The sequence below is a fragment of the Parasteatoda tepidariorum genome, chromosome 11 (genome assembly GCF_982258835.1).
Source record: "Parasteatoda tepidariorum strain Cologne lab strain chromosome 11, Ptep-v5.0, whole genome shotgun sequence".
NCBI lineage: Eukaryota > Metazoa > Arthropoda > Arachnida > Araneae > Theridiidae > Parasteatoda > Parasteatoda tepidariorum.
Window position 1 is genome coordinate 66,079,632 of NC_141765.1, and position 21,298 is coordinate 66,100,929.

General features: G+C 28.7%; 2 protein-coding genes across 2 annotated transcripts in view; one reads left to right on the forward strand and one right to left on the reverse strand.

The window, feature by feature from the left end:
• LOC107447360 (WD repeat, SAM and U-box domain-containing protein 1) overlaps positions 1 to 7,038 on the reverse strand; it is a 41,340-nt gene extending 34,302 nt beyond the window's left edge. Inside the window, exon 1 of the mRNA XM_043043908.3 lies at positions 7,016 to 7,038. The gene's annotated coding sequence lies outside the window, so the exon portion shown is untranslated. The remainder of the gene's footprint in view (positions 1 to 7,015) is intronic.
• Positions 3,076 to 20,607, forward strand: LOC122269690 (proclotting enzyme). Its single transcript, XM_087154674.1, has 8 exons — positions 3,076 to 3,401; positions 5,168 to 5,291; positions 10,205 to 10,573; positions 12,961 to 13,037; positions 14,333 to 14,451; positions 16,258 to 16,535; positions 18,579 to 18,718; positions 20,338 to 20,607. Exons 2-8 carry the CDS (start codon positions 5,213 to 5,215, stop codon positions 20,503 to 20,505), a joined length of 1,230 nt encoding a protein of 409 aa, XP_087010800.1. The 5' UTR covers positions 3,076 to 3,401; positions 5,168 to 5,212; the 3' UTR covers positions 20,506 to 20,607.
• The last annotated feature ends 691 nt before the right edge of the window (positions 20,608 to 21,298 follow it).

Genomic DNA, 21,298 nt, shown 5'->3' on the forward strand with positions numbered 1-21,298 from the left:
ATTGGTTCGAGGAAAATTCCAGTGACTTTCAAGTCATGTCTTGCCCCCAAATTCACCTGACCTTAATCCAATAGAGCATTTGTGATCCTACTTGGAAAACCAAATTCGTGCTGCCACGCTACCCCCTCGCAATGTGAGGGAATTGCAGGACCAGTTGGTGAGCGCTTGGTACCAGATACCTCAGACTACCTATCAGCACCTTGTGGAATCAATGCCACGCTATCAGTTTTGAGGGCTAAAGGTGGTCCTACATGTTATTAGCAGGGTGGTCATAATGTAATATATGTATATATATATACATTGGTGTGTATTTATATATACGTACACACACACACATATATATATATATACGTATACACACACACACACACACACACACATATACATATATATATATATATATATATATATATATATATATATATATATATATATATATATATATATATATATATATATATATATATATATATATATATATATATATATATATATATATCTTTTTTTTTAGCCGACTGTAACAGTAGGGCAAAAATAAGAAACGAATCACCCAGAATAACTTTGATCCCGATGATTAGAGCTTCACGTTTTAGTTCTCTTAATGATTCAAGGCGGTAACCTCAAATATGCTAAATTGTACAGACGATATTTTAAACTGCGAAACCAAACTCAAAAACGTTCTTTCTCTGAATAAGCATACCTTTTTTTCGATGTATTCAGATTTCTGACCCCCAAAATATAAGGGCTACCCGCAATCTAGGAAATATGGTCCCAATATTTTTTTCATGACAGAGGACCAACATTTGGACCCTTTAGTTTTAATTTTACTTTTTGCGTATTTCGCCATGTCTCGAGAAATTTTTGAGCGAATTGAACACTTTTTGTACACGATTATAAGTTTAAATTCCACTTATGCAAAGATAATTTTGTGCATAGAATAACTTTAAGTAAATTTTTATTATTTAATTAAAGAATAGTAAAAAAAAAGTTTGAATTGCAGGGTATACAATTTTTTACAGCGTTTCAGAAAAGATATTTTTACATAACAAAATACTAAATTTGTGCGAAGTTGATCGAATAGTTCCTGAGTAACAGAATTTTTTAGAAGTAGTATTTTTAAAATTCAATTTCACAGGAACTATTTGACCGATTTCGCTCAAATTTCGTATTTAAAATTACAATCTTTAAAATGATTTAAAAATTTTTATACCTTACAATTCAAAACTTTTTCTAGTATTATGAAGGAAAATATATTCTAAAATTTATTTTTTGTATGGAATATTCTTTGAATAGACGAATTTTATAATTTTGTGCAGAATTTTTTCAATCCACTTAAAATGTTCTCAAGATATGGTGGAAAACGCATAAAGTAAAATTATCATTAAAGAGTCCTAACTTTGAACCGTCATCCCGACAAAACTATTGGGACCATATTTCTTAAATTGCGGCTACCCCCTAATTTTAAGGATTCAAAAATCCAAATTCGTCGATAAAAAGGTTTATTAAGAAGTATGTAAAAAAAAGTAAAAGGTGATAGTATGTAAAAAAAAAAAGGTATGTAAGGTAGACGCGCATTCCGAGAAATTATGTTTCTGAGTCTGATTTCATACCTTAAAACAGAGGTCGCCAAAGTGGTCTATATAGACCCCCAGGGGTCTATTTAACAAAAGCGGGGGTCGATCTGAGCCAGGGGGTCGAATGGGGGTCGATCCGAATCGGAAAATCACACATACCTCAATGAGTATGTAAAATTTGCGAATTTTTTTATAATTGACTTAAAATCAGTTTCTTTATAAAACATAAATTGATAAACGTATCGAGTGAAACAAGTATTTACGTACCAGCACGCAGTGGCACGAACTCAGCACAGTTTATAAGTCAGATGCATATGTCACGTGTGACATATCACTTGTCCAAATGTCACGTGAGACGAGCATTGACGTTACAAACGCAAACGTCATGGGCAGTTTCAGCTATCTTTGCAAACTGTAAACAGTATTGCATATTTGCAGTATTGAATATATCCATTTGTTTAGTTTAGATATCAATTTTACTTATCAATGCATGTAAAAAAGGAAGGTAAGCATTAATAATATGGATTAGTACAACCAGCGACAAAAGTATAGCACACTTTGTACTTTTTTACGAAAATTAAAATTGACCAATTTTGAGCCCAATATAGCGAACCTTGCAAAAAAACACCAGGCACACCCATCTCATTGATTAAGAAGCAATAAATCTGTAGTTACTTTACTTATTATTTCTACTTATTCATAATTACTTATTATTTAATAAATATTAAGGTAATTTAAATTTCAACATTAATATATTTTTCATAAAACTATTGTTACACAATGTACTATTACTTTAATAAATGTTTAAAAACATAAAAAACACAATATCTAATAAAGTTTTATTTTAATTAACAGAAAATTACTTTTATGGGGGTCGATGGAGATTTCGAAAAATTATGTAGCGGTCGATGATCAAAAAAGTTTGGCGACCCCTGCCTTAAAATATAGTCTGCACTAATTAATTAGCATATTTGAAATTACTGCCTCGAACCATTGAGATGGAGTCTTAGAACGTGAAGATCCGCTCATTAGATCAAAAGATATTCTGTGTGATTTTTTTTTTTTTTTTTTTTTTGCGCACTCACTATATAGGTTTGATTTATGATTTCCGGTGGTATGTAAAAAATTGAAAGTTAAAGACCTATGCTTCAAAACATAAATACTACTAATACCACTAGGAAAAAGTTTCCTTAACGTCCACACACACTTGCAACAATGTTATGAGTATTAATTAAGAAACATCCCTTCGCAACGCAATCGATAAACAATTGAAATAGAGAAAAAATTCAACAAAAGTCAATTACAAAATATACTGAAATATGAATAGCATAAAATACATTATATTTGGCAATAATTATTCCAAGAACTCTTTTATTATGAAACGTAACTCTTTTCGTGCAATGACTCCAAATGAAATGAAATTAAATCTCCGAATGCTTTCAATTCCTGACCTACTAAATCGTGAAAACACGAAAGATCGTTTTTAGTCAGATATCGACATAAATGATTTTCGTATAACAGGGCTGATTGTATTTTGTAAATTCAGGAGCGACAAATGTACAGTTAAAGCGTGTAAAAATATTTTTCTAAGTTATTATTTAAATTACAAAAACTTACAGTTGATCAAATTCATTTTTGAATGTTAATAATTGAGTGTTAAAAAATGCAATATTTTCCCTAATAACGAATCAATTTTCTTCAAAATCCAATTGTGATGATAACGAGGGAATTATTATTTTACTGAAAGCAATCAGCCCTAGTATAGCTTACATTTATTACTTGGCCGATATTTTCTAACCAATTACAGTAGTACTACTTAAACAAAAGGTAAATTTTTTGTTTCTTTTATTAAAAAATATTATCTATTTATTTTAAGAATATTACTACAAAGTATGTAAATACGTAAAATAATAAAAGCATTATGAACTGAAATCTTCAGTACCAATTTTAAATATTTCATCTAATTTGCATTGAATATTGAAACGATATTTAAGTGGTAGGTTTATCTAATTATTGTTAGCTTATTCATGCTTTGTGATTTTAAGCATTTTTTTGTTATTTTTCAGTGCAAAATAATATGAATTTAAATAATATAAGATAATTTGAGTTAGAATAGCTTATATTATTATTTTAAAGTTATAAATTCCGATCTCATCTGATGCAATTTATCCAGTAATGATGTGTAAAAAGAGTCTTTAATGGTCTTCCTTTATAAATTTTTAGAGTTAAAATTGTAGTCGAAAAAGGAAACTTAATAAAAGTCATTAGTTATTGACTCGAGATAGAAACAAAAATGCTATCGAAATGACATCCAACAAATCACTTCTGACAAAAGCGGGTCTGAAAGAAATTTTTTTCCATTACCATGGGAAACAGAGAGGATTTAAAAGATGCGTATTAGAAACACCTTCAAGCTTGACCATAAAACCAAACTGTTTTAAATGTTTTCATCCCACCTTCCTTACTAGTGTTTCGATAGATTTTTGTTTCTTCCTCAGTTAAATGTTTGTCCTTCCCACTGTTAGAATTTCATTCTAAGATTACAATTAAGTAACCTGCATCAAACTGTCCATAAAAGTAACCGTAATGTTTAAGGTATAAGATTATTTTTTACCTCTACGGTATTAAATTTAAGTGATGTCTTTTGTTGGAAAATTCATGTAATACTGAAACTATTTATTATAGTAATTTACCCCCCAAATTTCAAATGTATACAAAGGGGTTCATGTAAATTTTATAGATGATTCACTTTTTGACGCAAAATTTAGACTAAATTCAGGGGTTTTTCAAATATTAGGCAAGCGTCTTTTCAGTGATTTTGTATCTGCTACCATCGTGTCAGCAAAAATAAATAAACCACAAGTGTAATTTTTCCAAAATCTAGAGAATTGTGCAATGTATAAAGGATTTTCTTTCCACCAAACTGTATTAAGTGTCTTATATCAGCATCGCTTACACTTCCTTTACCACCTTGTCAACAAAAATAAGCCCTACTCACCCTTTTAATAGCAATACTTAAATGGCAATTATTGATATTTCGTACACAATAAAGTCAATTGAAACCCCCTTTTTCACCGTTAAGAGTAACATTTACTTTTTGTTAATGAGTTTTTGTTATTTAAAATATTCAAACTAACTAATTATCAAACCGAAATAACTTTCACCCAAGAATAATTCGTCATTTAATTTTCAGAAAATTTAAAGAAATGATATTTTATGAATTAGTGAAATTCTTTACATCAATTGCAATGTTACGAAAAGTTATTTTCGGATTTGACTATGAAAGTATAAAAATACATCTCTTAGTTAAACTGGAAAAACACCTCGACTTATCTTTAATTCACCGCAATTATTAAAATTTTAACCTTTCCAAAACTTGTGGTTAAAAAGGTTTTTACTGAATAAGAAAAGACTACCGGAAACAGGCAGAATAAAAGACAGAATTATCCAATTCTTCAAACTAAACATCAAAATATATAAAAAGGATGAACTTTAAAATACTCTCCTTAGTGAAAGCTATGGAAAATTCGTGTGCGCCAATATAGCCAGCGGCTATTAAAACTAGAAAATTAATTACAATTTCGTTCTTACAGGAAAAGAAAAGGCTTTCAAGGGCTATTCTTTATATACTTTAAGCCATGCAACTACTGTTGCTTGGCTGGGTATTTTTGTTATGTTTTAAAGAAACAATTCAACAGAACAGATATACAACAGCAGGTAAGTTAATAATTTATCATTTATCGAATTTAAATACTTACCCGTTTTTCACGGCATATTTGACTTTTCGAAACAATGGATGATTTAATGAAATACTCTATTAAAAAATGCAGAAAGGAAAAGTCTTTAAATTCTATTTATAACATTTTGTTTGCTAAAAAGTATGTCATAGTAGAATTATTTCGGAAGTTTTTATTTATTAGTTTTTATTCTATCAGTTAAAATTCGCAACATATTTTCTCCTATTTTGAAATATCTACTCTTTCAACTACGATAAAATGAAATTTTAAATTGCAGCTGCAGTCAGTAAAGGTGTTTATTCTACTATTTTATCTACTATTTTAGTATTACATCGTATAATGTTTTTTTTATTTATTAGTTTTCAATATATCCGTTAACAGCCATCACATATTTTTATCTCATTTTGCGTCAAAGCACTTGTCTTTTAACTTAGAAATAAAATTCTTAAAACATGGCTTTTTTTAAAGTCTTATAACTCAAAAAGTATTCAATCAATTTCCCTCAAACTTGGTATTTTTTTAATTTAAATTGCATAATTTAAAATAGTGTAAAAATTTACTCCTTACAATTCATTATTTTTTCGACCTTTTTAAATTTAAAAAAAAAATTAACAATATATTTTTACTTGAAATTAATTATCTATGGATAGAAAATTTTTATAGTTATGTGCAAATTTTTTTTACTCGCTCTGAAACTACGAGATAAGGCTCAATAGTGAGTATAACATTAAGGGGTTAAAACTTTCGCCAGCTCTCCTGTCAAAACTATAGGGACCATATTTTCCGGGTTGCGGTTAAAAATCCGAATTCGTTGGAAAAAATATGTGTTTATTCAGTGAAAGCACGTTTTTGTGTCTGATTCTATAACTTAATAGTTAGCAAAAGTTAATAAGCATTTTTTAAGTTGCCTCTTTGAACGACTAATATTGATGCTTATTTTATGAGAATCTGATCATTAGAACTAAAGTTATTTAAGTTGATATCCTTTTTACTTTGCACACTATTAATTTAAATGCTTAAAATCATCAGTCAATAGCTTACAAAGTTATATTTACAGAAAATATTAAGGAAACTGCATATTGCTATATATTGTTGCAATAAATTAATCACTACATTAAATCTTTAGTGGAAAATTTCAATAATTCTTTTAAAACCAAACTTAAACAACATGTAAAAAAATACGCATTATTCATGAAAAGAAACAACAAATATGAAAATCTGTACTTCATAAAGTTACGATATAACTAAAATTCGAAAAATCAAATAAGAACAAATTAAAACAAATGTGTTCTTAAGGCAAATGGGCATTAATGGGGAATTTTCTTCAAATATGTAACTAACCACTATTTTCATATATTTTGTATAGTTTACTGCCTTATCTTTAAATGATATTTAAATTTTTTAAAAGAATTCTGTAATGATATAGAGTTTAAAATCTTCATGCAATTTTTAAATATGTGAAGAGCTTATAAAAAATTATTTTATGCATTAATTATGTGGTAAAATGCTTAACATAACATTTATCAGATTTCCTAGCCACTTTTAAAGAGAATTGTCAGAGACATTCTTGAAAATCATAACCATAATTTATTTTGTAAGCTAATTTATTAAGAAAATCTAGATAAGGAAAAGAAAATATTTATAAACAAAATTGAAAGAAAACAGTTATCAACAGAAAAAAAAGATATATGTATTATCACTTACCTTTATTAATTCTAGTCTTTTCCTGCAATTTTTTTACCCTTGCTTATCATTTCCATCTTCACAAAACATAAGACCACTATTTCTAAAGATAATTATTATTCCTGTCATTTAATTTATTAGAATAAATATTATCATAATAAAAACTGTCATAATAAAAAAATTTAATATCATCGACTAAACGAATCAACTAGAAATCTTAACACAACAAATATAACGCTAATTTAATTTTAATTTCATACGCTCATTAGTTCTCAAAATTTTGGATTTTAGTCTTTTTAAGAATTAAAATCACCACAGTACTTGTTAACATTTGAGCTTTATCCAAAAGTTGTAACAAATATCAACGATTAAATCATTACAATCAATAAGCCTCATTAGTTAAAAACAATGTTTTAATAGACAATTACAATAATTTATATTGTTATAGTGTTTTTCCTCAAGAGCTTAAAAGATTAGATGATGCTTGACTATGATATGTGCTGTGAACTATGACAAATCAGATTGTAATCATTAAGCAGTAATATTTTACTAAGAAATTTTCTTTTCCTTTTGTTGTGCTTGAATTGACGTCATTTAATATTTCATACGGGAAGACCCAACATTTATTTGAAAGTGAATTTGCTTTGTTATTCAAATTACTAAAATTGCTAACTAAAAATAATAAAATTGGATTTTTTTTGTTGCGTATTTTGATGAATAACTTCCAAAATTGATAATGGTTTGTGGTTACGATAAGTGACCAAAGAATTTCATAATACAGATTAACGTAATTATTCAATTCAGAATTTTACTTTTATTTTTTTAATTTGAGTTACTTGAATTTACGATATGATAAAATATTAATTTGCGCTGACAGTAGTTTTAAGAATGTATACTGATAGTCGCCGACAATACGAAAGTACATGAAATACAATAAATATATTAGTTAATAATTATATATTATTGTATCACGTATGTTATAAAAGAATTAAGAAAGCTACATTAAATATTTTGAAAGTTTGTAAAATTATTCAACTGCGTTATACGGGAAGATCCAGCATTTATTTGAAAGTAAATTTGCTTTGTTATTCAAATTACTAATATCGTTATGTAATAAAAATAAAATTGAATTTTACTTTTTTTGCATATTTTAATGAATAACTTCTAAAAATGACAATAGTTTGTGGTTACGATAAATGACCAGAGAATTTCATAATACAGATTAACGTAATTATTCAATTAAGAATTTTATTTTTATTTTTTTAATTAGAGTCAATTGAATTTACGATATGATAAAATATTAATTTGTGCTGACAGTAGTTTTGTGAATGTATACTGACAGTCACCGACAATACGAAAGCATATGAAGTACAATAAATATATTAATTAATAATTATATATTATTGTATCACGTATGTTATGAAAGAATTAAGAAAGCTACATTAAATATTTTGAAAGTTTATAAAATTATTCAACTGCGTTTTAACTGGTTAAAAAAGAAATGACTTTTAGATGTTTTAGTTACAAGAAAATAATGATAGTTCATTTATATTAACCGCAATTTTAATTTTAAAAAAATGTGTGGTGAATGTGCATGTTATGTTTTGGGATATGTTCCAAGATACAACATATGCATAATTTTGAAAAAAATTGATATCTTTCACTACAAAAGAAAGTTTTTTCATTTGTTATAATCTTTTAAATACAGAAACTATTCTATTCTATAAGTATATTTCAGCCTAATGTCCAATACAATATTTTTCTTATTTATTTTAATATTTAAGGAGTCGAACCACTTTAGACGAAATCGAAGTGTAATATAAATCATTTCGTATTAACCAATAAAACAGCAAAAAAGATTTAGGATGATTTAGAGAAAAAATATGCAAAGATCTCAGAGAATTTAAATGATAATTTTAGAGAAATACTTTATGGATATTTTAAGTTAATCAGTATTTTTATGCAAAAATGTACACTTCTAGCATAAACCTACTAGAAGATAAGCTCACTAATTTCCCCCAACTACAGCTATAAAAGAACTAAAATCAACGTCTTGAGATAGTTTGCAATTTATACTTTAAATGGATAATAAATCTAAAATTTAAATTTGTTTCTGTTAGAAAAAAATTGCAAAAGAGAACATTTGTGCATTTGAAGTTAATATTTACATTATGAATTTCACAATAACTGTCGAAGCTAAAAATCAAAGATGTCGGCAAGCAAAATATTCATTATTTATTTGTGTACAATATATCATTCCTGAAAAGTCATAAATGCACTACTTTCTTTATAAATATTTTTTTTTTCCTGAAAAAGTCAAATTAACCTACTAGTGAGATAAGATCGGGTGCACATGTTAATTTTATGAAAAATTTAGAAATATTAAAATTTCAAGAAAATAGTAGTAGATATATTTTATCTTATATGATAATTTAAGAAGATTATGAATGTAATTTACATGCAATGTAGTTATATTCTTCCTCTGCTGTACTGCAGATACCGTGGGTTCTCGGGGTAAGGCTGGGTAGTATCCGGTCTTACACAGCTAACAGATGTTATTGAAATGAAACACAACAGTGCTACTATTGGAGAAAATCCTTATTGTTTGTTAGGGTGTGAATCTTTAGTAAACGTATAATAAGCTGGATTAATTTTTTTTTGTAATTGTAATGGCTAATAAATAAATATGGTTTAGAAACAAAAAAGCAGTAGAGATGACTTAGAAAAAACAATCAACACAGACGCCATGAATTAACAAGGGCACACCAACATGGCAGATTCATGACTAGTGTTTAGTCCGCTAGAAAACGGAACTAATTTCGACACAATCTAGGTACCCGGTCTCTTCTCATTACCTAGTCTCATCCCTCAAACACTGCAACAACCCCCCTAACACTGCCCCAAAGTACAACACAGTCGAGTGATTTAAAAAAAAAAGCAAAGTAAGTGCAACAATTGTGACGCACTTACGTTTTTATTGTTTTATTCATTTACTTTTTATTTTTATTTTATTTTTAATTACACGGCAGAACACTCTCCCCTAAACAATATTTTATAAATTATAACGTTTATATATGTATTGCATTTTTGATTAAAAATTTCAATGGCTACCATCTCGCAACTGAAAAGGAAATTGCTTTAACAGTAGAGTTAGCAATATCTTAACTGTTTATAATCTGTTTTGGTAATCTTTATTTTTTTTTTCTACAGGGGCTAAAGTGATTTTTCCTCGTTCATCTGTTACTGAAAACACGTGTACTACTCTGACGGCTAGATCTGGTAATTGCGTTGCACTTTATCAATGTCGTAATTTGATTGAACAACGCAACTTGGGCGTCTTGAGAAGATCTTTGTGTGGTTTTGAAGGAAAAGCTCCTAAAGTTTGTTGCCCACTTTTAGAAGACGAAGAATTTACTACCGATACTCCAGTTGCTGTTAAGGGTTATAAGTCAAATGAATCGGATATTTTGAACCATACATCAACAACCTCTACTGAATTTAACACTAATCGTAGCACCAATGCAGGAAGCTCTAATGAAACACAAGATGGAAGAAGACTAAGTAGTCCTTTTCCGAATGGTAATATATCCTTTTATACTTATAGATTATAATTTATTATGATTATTATATATCGTAGTCCTTAATATATATTGTTTAAATTGTTGTCAAGAAGTCAGTATGAAGTATACACATAGGAGGTTGTTAATTAACATTTAAGCGAGGGAAAACAAAACTGTATTAAAATTTATCGCAGTAAGAATGAAATAAATCACACTGGAAGTGGCATTTTTATCAAAAGTTATTTATTTTTCAAGACGCAATCCAGATAATTCAGAAGCCTTCTGATAGCCATTCATGAAGGATTAAAGTCCATTCTTGAATTAAATGCTTCTGGTGACCTCTGGATTCTCACTGACAGTTCAAGTTACTGACCTTGTGGGCACTGAAATAATCGACAAATACCTCACTAAAACTCGAGATGTCCACTAACAATGGATTTCGCCACATATTGGTGTCCCTGCAATGAAGTCAGGCTAAAAGGGGTATCTCTGAGGTTGCAACATCTGAATACCTGATTACCAATCAAAACATTTTTTCCTTGAAGAAAAATTATGACATTAAACTCTGGTTAACCCTTCCTGCTCACCACTGGCTTGGCAGAAAAAGCCCTGGTGGTGGGTGGTGCTCTAGAGTTCAAGGGAGATAGATCGAATCAAACAGCAGTTTCACAATTTCTCAGTGGCCATTTAAAACGTTTGGCTATATTGTGAAGGATCGCAAACACCAACAAAATGTATCGCAACTCTATCGAGGAAAACGAGATGAAAAATATCAAAATTTTTTAACTATCTGGTTAAACGTGGCGGATTTCTGAAAAAGTAGCCTTTGAACTCCTTATTGTTTTCTTCGGCAATCAATCAGATTTGACGTTTTCAGTAACAACTTCCTTAAGTCGACAAATTCCGTCATCTTTTTTTTTTTTTTTTTTTTTTTTTTGCTCTTAAATATTATTTTGCAAACTCTAATGTGTATGTTTTTGTACTTTAATTTTAAAAAAAATTATGAAAATACAAATCAAGTGTGTGCTGTGAAACTGAAAAAAAATTTTTTTTTAAACGTTCCTTCAGTTTTAAAAAATCCGAGTTACGTCTATTAATTTTTTATCTTATTCAAGGATAAATTAAAACTGGATTTAATCATACCGCCAAAATTCTCCTGAAATATAACTAAATTTTGAAATAAAACAAGAAGTTATCTATATTCAATTATAAACTTGCCATCACTTTCTTGTTTTTCAGTTTTCTATTTGTGAATTGCCATTATCTTATAATTAACCTTTATGTTCATGGCAGAAAGCTGCAAGTTTGCGCTTGGCTGAGATACGCATCTATAAGTGATGCAATTGTTTTTGAAACTTAAGATTCGTTTTAATTTACTGTGATAATATGATGTGTAAATATTATAAGTTTTGAAATAATTTAAGTCAAAAATTAAATATTATGTAATTTATTTCCTTAAAAAAAATTTTCAATCAATCAATAGCAAATTTTTACTAATACACTTATTAATTAAAATATTTTGAGCATTTTCATCTAAATAATTAAAAAAAATCATAGAATTTTATTTAATTCTTTTTTTTAAAACGACCTAGGAAGAGTGTATGGGAATGTTATAAGAAAAACTTTATTTCTCCAGACAATTTAGCACTATATACGTATGCACTGTAGAGATAATTAAAAAAATTTTTCCTTTATGGTCTCGATCGTATTCTAGTGGCTGGATAGAATTAAGATTGTTTATACTTATTTATACTAAAAGAGAAAGAAATGAAAATTAACTTTCTTCGAGTTTACATTAAAAGACTACTTCGAGCATTTTCAGTAAAATTAAAAAAATAACCCTTCCTTTCTTAATTCTTTTTTTTCTTCACGCAATTTTTTATCCTAAAATTACCTTTTAACTGCTCTGATAAATTAATAGATCATGCAACTCTTTCAATTTACTATGAAATAATTTTTTTAAATCTTTTTTTTTTTTAATCTCTTTTATTGGTTGTTGCAAAGTTGAGCAAGAATTCGGCTCTGTTTCCAAGCTATTTTCTCAACAAAGAAAGCAAACATTTTTCTAAATTTCTTTAGCTCTTGATTTAAATAATTAAAAAATTTTGTTTGGGTAACACTTTTAATTAATTTATTTTACGATAAATTTCTACCATGCGATCTAAAACAAATAGTTCCTAAATGTAGTAGCTTTTTTCATGTGTTTTTTCTTCGATTTAGGTTTAAAAATATCGTGCTGTTAGATGGGTTGCTGTTATACCTTGATCAGAATTGAATACTAAAATACTCATTGTATGTGTATAAAAAACAACTAAACATTATTTTTCATTTAAAAAATGTAATTGCATATCCCTTGAAATAAAATCTTGAATTAAAGTAATTGCAGAAAAATATTTTTCATTGTAGATTGCGGCAAAACACACGTTACTTTTCGAAGAATAGTAGGAGGACAAGAGTCAGTTATCGGAGCCTGGCCATGGATGGTAAGTTGTTTATGCTTCATATCTTATTGTCTGTCAATTTATTTAAAATTTGCGAACTTGCTTAAAATTTTAGCAGACTGTATATTTGCTTTAATGTACATGCATTACGCATTTATGCAGTTTTTAAATTCTTAAGTTAGAAGAAAATTTAATCTGTTAAACGGGTATGTCTAAAGAGCGCTGTTTTTTGGAAAATGCAGTTTGTTTGTCTACGTTAAGAACTCCCCCCGCCGCAAAGTCTGAGGCCGTCTGCTGTTATGGAAACAAGAATAAGAAAAAAACTCCCTTTCTTTGGCTCACCAGACCGAGTCAAAACCAGTCCTAAACAATGACTCTACACCCCTACTTGAAATAGTTATACCTCGTTACCCTAGTCACCGGTCCAGACGAATAACTAGGGGAGTTCTTACTTTAGACAAACTATAGTTTGTGAAGTTTTATTTCAACCATCTGTGCCTCAACATAGCATAGGCCAGTGGTCGACATCCTATGACGACCATCCTTCTTGAAAATGGGAATAGTTCTATTATGAAACTGCATACCTTCTAAATACATTCCGAAAACTTTTCAAACTCGAGAAAAAACTTTTGAATGCAACCTAGGCATCGTGTACTGGCATGTTGGAATAATCTATAATAGATTGAAATTAAGTGAAATAAGAACAAAAGCACATGTGAAACTTTTCATGACAAATTCTGTCTCATCTCCATTGATTCTAAGAATTTAAAATATAAAAGGAAAAAAAAAAATTGTTCGGGTGAACCGAGAGTAATCCACGAAGTTTCAAATGCCAAATTTTATTTTTAAAATATCAAAATGCAAATAAATTATGGCAGGATTACTTCCCTTCGGCGCAATCCAGAGAAACCCTGCCATAATTTGTTTGCATTTTAATATTTTAAACAAAAAATTCGGTATTTGAAATTTTGTGGTTACTCTCGGTTTAAATTAGGGCCGGCCGGATTACTCGGTTTAAAAATGGCAGGTTATTTGGTTTAAATACGGCAGGATGGCAGGATATGGTAAATTATGGCAGGATTATTTCCTTTCTGCGCAATCCAGAGAAACACTACCATAAATTGTTTGCATTCCGATGTTTTAAAAAAGTTTCAGCATATAAAACTACATCTTTCACTCTGAGTTTAACTGAACTCATTTTTCCTATACTTTAAATTTTAAATTACTTATGTATGTTAAACATCCGGTTAAACATTTCCATGCGGCCTGGAAAGTTGTTTTCTTTAACTTTTCAGTAAATTTAATGCAATGTTTTAATATTAAATTTTTTTTTTCAGGCCGTCATATATTATGTTAGAAGAAGAGGTATTAGTGCTGAGTGTGGAGGAGTATTAGTTACTAATAAACATGTCGTAACAGCAGCTCATTGCATTGTTAGTTCTCGAAGAGGAACTACGTAAGTTACTTTTTTGTAACAAAAAATCCTAATTTTTTATATTAATTTGCAATATAATTTTATTTATCTATAATTTGCATTGTTTAGTTGTTAAGAGTTTTTCACAATCATTGGATTGAAAGAAAAACGTAATTTTTTCTTTTGTCTTTTATACACTTCGAAAGAGAAAAAGTACTGCATTTACGTTGAGTATCAAAGAATGTATAACATTGTACACGCAGTTTTGCAGATATGCAAAGCGACAAAAATGTTTTTCCCCCTTCAAAAAATTGTAACTGATTTTTTCTGCATTTCTTTTAAGAATCCTGCATATGAAATCCTTACTTTTAAAAAATGGAGAGGTAGAGTAAAGGGTTATATCTTTTGCATTTCAACTCGCAGAGTCGTTATTTTTCCTACCTGATTTCTAAGTTAAGCATTCGTCGTCACTTATAATTTTTTAATAAGATTTCCTGATACTGATTTGGTGAAAAAAATTTTTTCGTTAGATTGTTTGAGGGAACTTTAACATACCTCAATCAAATATTTTCTCAAAAAAATTTAGGAAGCTAATTTGTTAAAAATTATATGTTAAATTAAGTTTCGTAATTAATAAATATTTGATGAAATAATTACTTTGGTTGTGCATTTTTTTTTAGTTTAGGAGAAAAATAAGGTAAATTTTTATCTAATCACTAATGTTTCTCTGACAGTGACTCATTAAGTAAATATCCCCTGTAACATTTTGGACTAATTAAACTGGAATAATTAAGACTCCGTTATATTTTATACTTTTAATTGAAAGTTATTTTTATGTTCTGGTGCAACTCTTTAAGCATATTATTGATTCGGGAAAAAAAATTTATTTAATCTAATTTTCAGATATATAGTTCGGACTTTAAAGTTTAATTTTCAGACTTTAAAAATATGTAGTAATCACCGCCATTACTATATATTTTTAGATTTCTTGTAAAAATGAAATGAAAATTAAGTATCCATCGGTGTTACGAATTAATAAATAATCGAGGAAAAAGCAAAAGCGTTATCAAAATCAATCCCAACTCATTATTGACGAAGACTAGAATAAAAACATACGAACAAATTAGATTGCGAATCGAAATTGAGAAGAGATGAAAAGCGATTATCAGAAACACATTTGAATTTAATCCTGCTTTCCTTAATAGTGTTTTGACAGGTTTTGATAACCTTTGTACTTCTCTCTCAATACTTGCGATTCTTAATGCGCTAATTATTTTAATTTAAATTTTAATAAGGAATCGAATAATATCCATTTAGGGTGGTGATTACGGAGCATCCAGTACAGAGTACGAGAAAATTCCGTTTATGTTCTTATCATACTGGATAACATTTGTATAACTAAATAAATAAATAAAATAGAATATGTCTTAGTGCTACAGTATTCAATTCGCGTATAAAACACTAATAATGAGAAAATACGATATTTTTTGGTACTCTTAATAATTACCATCATCAGTGACATAAATTTAAAAGAAAACAACAGACGTGAAAATTCTATTCATGTTCTTATCATGCTGGATAACAGTTGTATATCTAAATAAATAAATAAAATAAAATATGTCTTAGTGCTACAGTATTCAAATTCGCGTATAAAACACAAATAATGAGAAAAATACGGTATTTTGGGTACTTTTAACAATTACCATCATCAGTGACATAAAATTAAAAGAAAATAACGTATTTTCTCTTCATTTTTTATCACTGTTGATGGTACTTTTTGCACCACCATCTGTCTTTGCTAACTATATGAGTGTATTATGCATTCTACTTTAATCTTACTTTTCACAGAATGCGACCATCACAGTTGAGGGTACGTCTAGGTGATCACAACATCGACACAACTGACGATGGAGCAGATCCTATTGATATTTCTGTTCAAAATATTATTAAATTTGATTCTTTTGATTTACGTACTTTTCAAAATGATATTGCCATACTTGTTCTAAGGGACACCGTTACTTTTACTGAACATATTACTCCTATATGCATACCTTTCGATGTATTTAGAGAAGATGATTTATCACAAAGGAATGCTTTTGTAGCAGGCTGGGGAACTCTTAGTTATGGTAAATATCATTTAAGTATAAATAATGAGCAAAAATACTTTTGTATACACTAATAAATGACTATTAGTAAATGACTATGACAAGTAAAAACTATTTTCTTTAAAACTTGGTAATAAAAAAATTTAAAATATCCAAAGTTTTCAAAATTGATTTTCAGGTGGAAATTTTATTTAAAGGCATCAATAATAAGTGTTATAAAACATACCCAATTAATAAAAAAATACACTGTAAAAAATTTTGGTGAATAGTTGCCACCATTTTTGGTGTTGAGGTAAATTAAAATTTCCGGCTGTCCAAGGCTTGGACTCCTTAATGATAATTTTACCTTATGCGTTTTTCAACATATCTTGAGAACTTTTTAAACGCATTGAAAGAATTTTGCACACAATTATAAAATTCGTTTATCCAAAGAAAATTCTAAACAAAAAATAAATTTTAGAAAATATTTACTACTTTTTATTATTTTATTTTGTAATAGCCAAAAAAATTTTGAATTGTCAGATATACAATTTTTTATGAAATTTAAAAAATGTACTTTTACAAAGCAAAAAGAAAAATGTGAGCGAAATCGGTTGAATAGTTCCTGAGAAAACGAATTTTAAAAAAGTCGTATTTTTAAAATTCAATTTCTCAGGAACTATTCGACCAATTTTACTCTAATTTTGAATTTCACCAGTAAAATTACATTATTTAAAATGGTGTAAAAAATTGTGTACCTTACAATTAAAAATTGTTTCGACTATTGTTATGTAAAATTATAAAAAATAATAAATATTTACAAAAAGTTATTTTTTTGCATGAAATCATTTTTTGATAAACGAGTTTTATAATGCGTGTGCAATATTTTTCAATTCGTTTTGAAAGATTTCGAGCCATGGCAAAATACGCAAAGAGTAAAATTAACATTAAGAGGCTCAAACTTTGGACAGCAAAACCATATCTCCCAGTTGGCGGCTAACCCCTATATCTTGGAAGTCAGATATCCAAATCTGTTGGGGAAAAAAAGCATGTTTATTCAGAGAAAGTGCGTTTTTGTGTGTGATTTCATAACTTGAAATATCGCCTTTACTAATTATCATATTTAAAATCACCTACTCGAACCTTTAAGGTTGAAACCTGGAACGTGAAGATCTGATCATTAGATCAAAAGTTATTCAAGGTAGTCCGTTTTTTATTTTGCGCACTGTGCATTAGGGATTGCAAATTTATATTCATACGAGGGTAAAACATAAACGCTATTAAATTTTGTAGAAACACTAGTAAAGAAAACTGGATAGAACCCTTTTGATTGTGGGATGAAACTTGGAAGTATTTTAATTATAGTCCCGAAATTCCTGTTTTCTTAGACAATCAAACAGGTTTTGAAGCTTTTAGTCACATTTTCGTCATTATTGATTCCTTAGATTTCGATAGTGTTTTTTTTCTTCTTAATTTCAATTTGTGGCTCCTAATGTGTGTTTCAACAAGGATTCTAAAAACATAGATTATAACAGAACCTTCGCATACAAACCTTGCAGCAAAGATATTGTGTAGCAAATTTATTATATGCATAACACATTTATTTTGTAACACTTTAGTCACGTAACACTTCGTAATACAGTTCAATTTTTGATGTATGCATTATTTAAGTATCACCAAAGCAATGTACGAACTTTATACTTAGAGTAGGTGGAGTTAATTATCTATAACGTATTAAATGTAGTCAACTTTTCCGATCCCAAAAAGGAGTGCTTTCTCATGCTGTATCAATATAACCAAAGCAAAATATATCAATACAATACTGTGAGGAGTACTCAAAAAGCATTTTTGAACAAAATAGAAAGAAAAACTTTTTTTGAGTGCTGCTCACACTATTGTATTGATATATTTTGCTTTGGCTATATTCATACAATATTAGAAAGCACTCCTTTTTGCGGATATAATCGTGTGAGCTGATGACAGAATTTTTTTTTAAATAATTTTCTTTTTCTCTTTTTTCTTTTTGTCCTTTTCGTGTGTATATATATATATATATATATATATATATATATTTCACTTATTTAGCTGGACCATCAAGTTCAACTTTGCAAGAAGTTCAGGTTAGAATTTGGGAAAATGATAAATGTAAAGTTGTTTTCCGGCGGGAAGTTCCAATAACTGGAGCAAATTTGTGCGCTGGAGATGGGGACAAAGATGCTTGCCGAGTAAGTACTTAAAACTAATTATAATTGATTAAGTATTTCAATTTAATAAGTTGATAACTTTTTATTCTTATAATTTAATAGTTAATAACTTTTTATTCTTATAATTTAATAGTTAATAACTTTTATTTATTATAATTTAATAACTTTCTATTCTTATAATTTAATAGTTAATAACTTTTTATTTATTATAATTTAATAACTTCCTATTCTTATAATTTAATAGTTAATAACTTTTTATTTATTATAATTTTATAACTTTTCTTTCGAGAAAGAAAAATACAATTACTTTTTTTAGAACTTCTCTTTTGTATTTCCTTTTGTAATCGCATAAATGTATCTAGATTCATGAAATGTTTACAATTTCATGCTTCATTAATAAAATAAAAAATTGAAAACACAAATAATTGAAATGACTGATACTGGAAATTCTAATAGCATATACGAGGTACTTCGTTATGACCGCTCTTAATATTCATGATTATTTTTTTAAAATGTATTATGAAAGCAATACACATTAGGGGTATTAAATTAACATCTAAGTGTAGAAAAGAAAACTTTCCAATCTCTGAGCAATAATTATTAAAGTATGAAAGAGGGAAACAGAGAGCAAAATAATCTGCTAATTTTTCTTTTTGGACAAGAATGTATTTGTCTTTTCCATGAACAGTCTTAAGTTCGATACTCAGATATGATTCATATTCTGATTTTTTTATTGTTTTAATATCTTCTTGCTCTTATTGATCTCATTAGTTGCTCATATTTGGAAAATATTTATCTCGTCCACGAATGCAACAAGTCATTATGATTAGTCATCTTTGTTAATTTTACAATATGTGAGCAGTCTCCATGAACAGCCTTAAGCTACATTGTCAGATCTGATTCAGATTCTGATTTTTGATTATTTTAATACCTCTTTTGCTCTCATTGATCTTATTAATAATACCACATAGTTAAAAATTAATTATCTCATCTACGAATTTAACAAGTCATTATGATTTGTTATCTTTGTTAGTTTTACAATATGTAATCTACAGGGTGATTCTGTACAGCGGTTACAAACTTTGAGTGGAGGTATTATATATCATAAGGATTGTATATAGCAACCCATGACCGGAAATGTCATCATATGCCGTTAGAGGCACTTCTCTATGATGAAGGTGCTTTTATTCATTCTAAAACTGGTGCTTCTATTCATTTAATAATTTAAGTCGAAAAGTTTATTCAAATAGGCTCGGAAATAGCTCTTTTATCGCAGTTTAATGATTTGGTGCCTAACCTGATAAACCAGTTAAATTGGTCGTCAAATCATTGAATTACAATAAAAAAAAAGCTATTTTTGAGCTTGTTTGAATGCAATTAGAAAACATAAAATTGAATAATTTAGTTAAATAAAAGAACTAGTTCAAGGGTGCAAGAACAGGATGCTCATATTAGGGGTCGTCCCTAGCGGCGTATAGTGACTTTTAGGTCATGGGTTTATATGTGATTTTCAATCCTAATGATCTACCCTACCTCCACTCAAAGTTCGTTACCGCTGTATTGAATCTGTGTAGAGTGCATATAAATATGTTATTTAGTATGTATTAGTACTTCATAACGATCAACTATTAATATTTTAGGGTGATTCTGGAGGTCCTTTAATGTTAGCTCATCAAGATGGAAAGTTTTATCTAATTGGACTCGTATCGTTTGGTAAAAAATGTGCTGAACCGGGTGTTCCAGGAGTTTACACCAGGATCACGAATTTCCTTGATTGGATTGAACGAAATGTTGAAAATTCTATGTAAATCTCTAAATGAACCAATAGAAATATGGTATCAATTATGCTTGCATTAATAATCCTGTAAATAAGAAACAATAAATCATCAATCACGAATTCATTCAAAAAAGATCAGTTTTTTTTTTAAATCAATTGTAATTGCTAGAAACGTAATTTATTTCTGTTTTAAGCAAGGAAAACTAAGTTTTCTCAGAAGTTACTGCATCAAATATTTCCACTTAGTATACAGATTTGTGATAAATAGTTGCAGTAAAAGGAACTGTAACTACCACAAGCATAACTTCTTTTACATAATAAAATTGCATTTCAACAATAACATGAGAAAATAGAGGGAATACAGTTGTGTGACAACTGTTACTTACTATCATTTCAAGTTCTTATTGATTAAAAAGTAATATAGTAGAGCAACTCAATGAATCAATAAACGAATCAGAATGTCACTTCAGCAACGAATGATTCAATAACTCAGCAAATCAGAGAATCGATAAATCATCAAACTAATAAATCAATGTATGAGTGTGTCTTTTAATGAATAAACTAACGTGTCATCAAGTTAATAAATGAGTGAGCGAATTGACAAATCACCAAATCTAAAAAGCCAGGAAATCAATAAATCAATGAATAAACGAGTAGGTTGATAAATGAGTATCTCAATCAATCTGTGGTCCCGCAGTGGACTGATCTTTAAGACACGGTTCCCAGCAGATCACCGAAGTCAAGCATCACTGACTACGGACAGTGTGCGGGTGGGTGACCACTTGGATCAATCTGCGTAGGGACCGAGGGTGTGCGGTATTGGT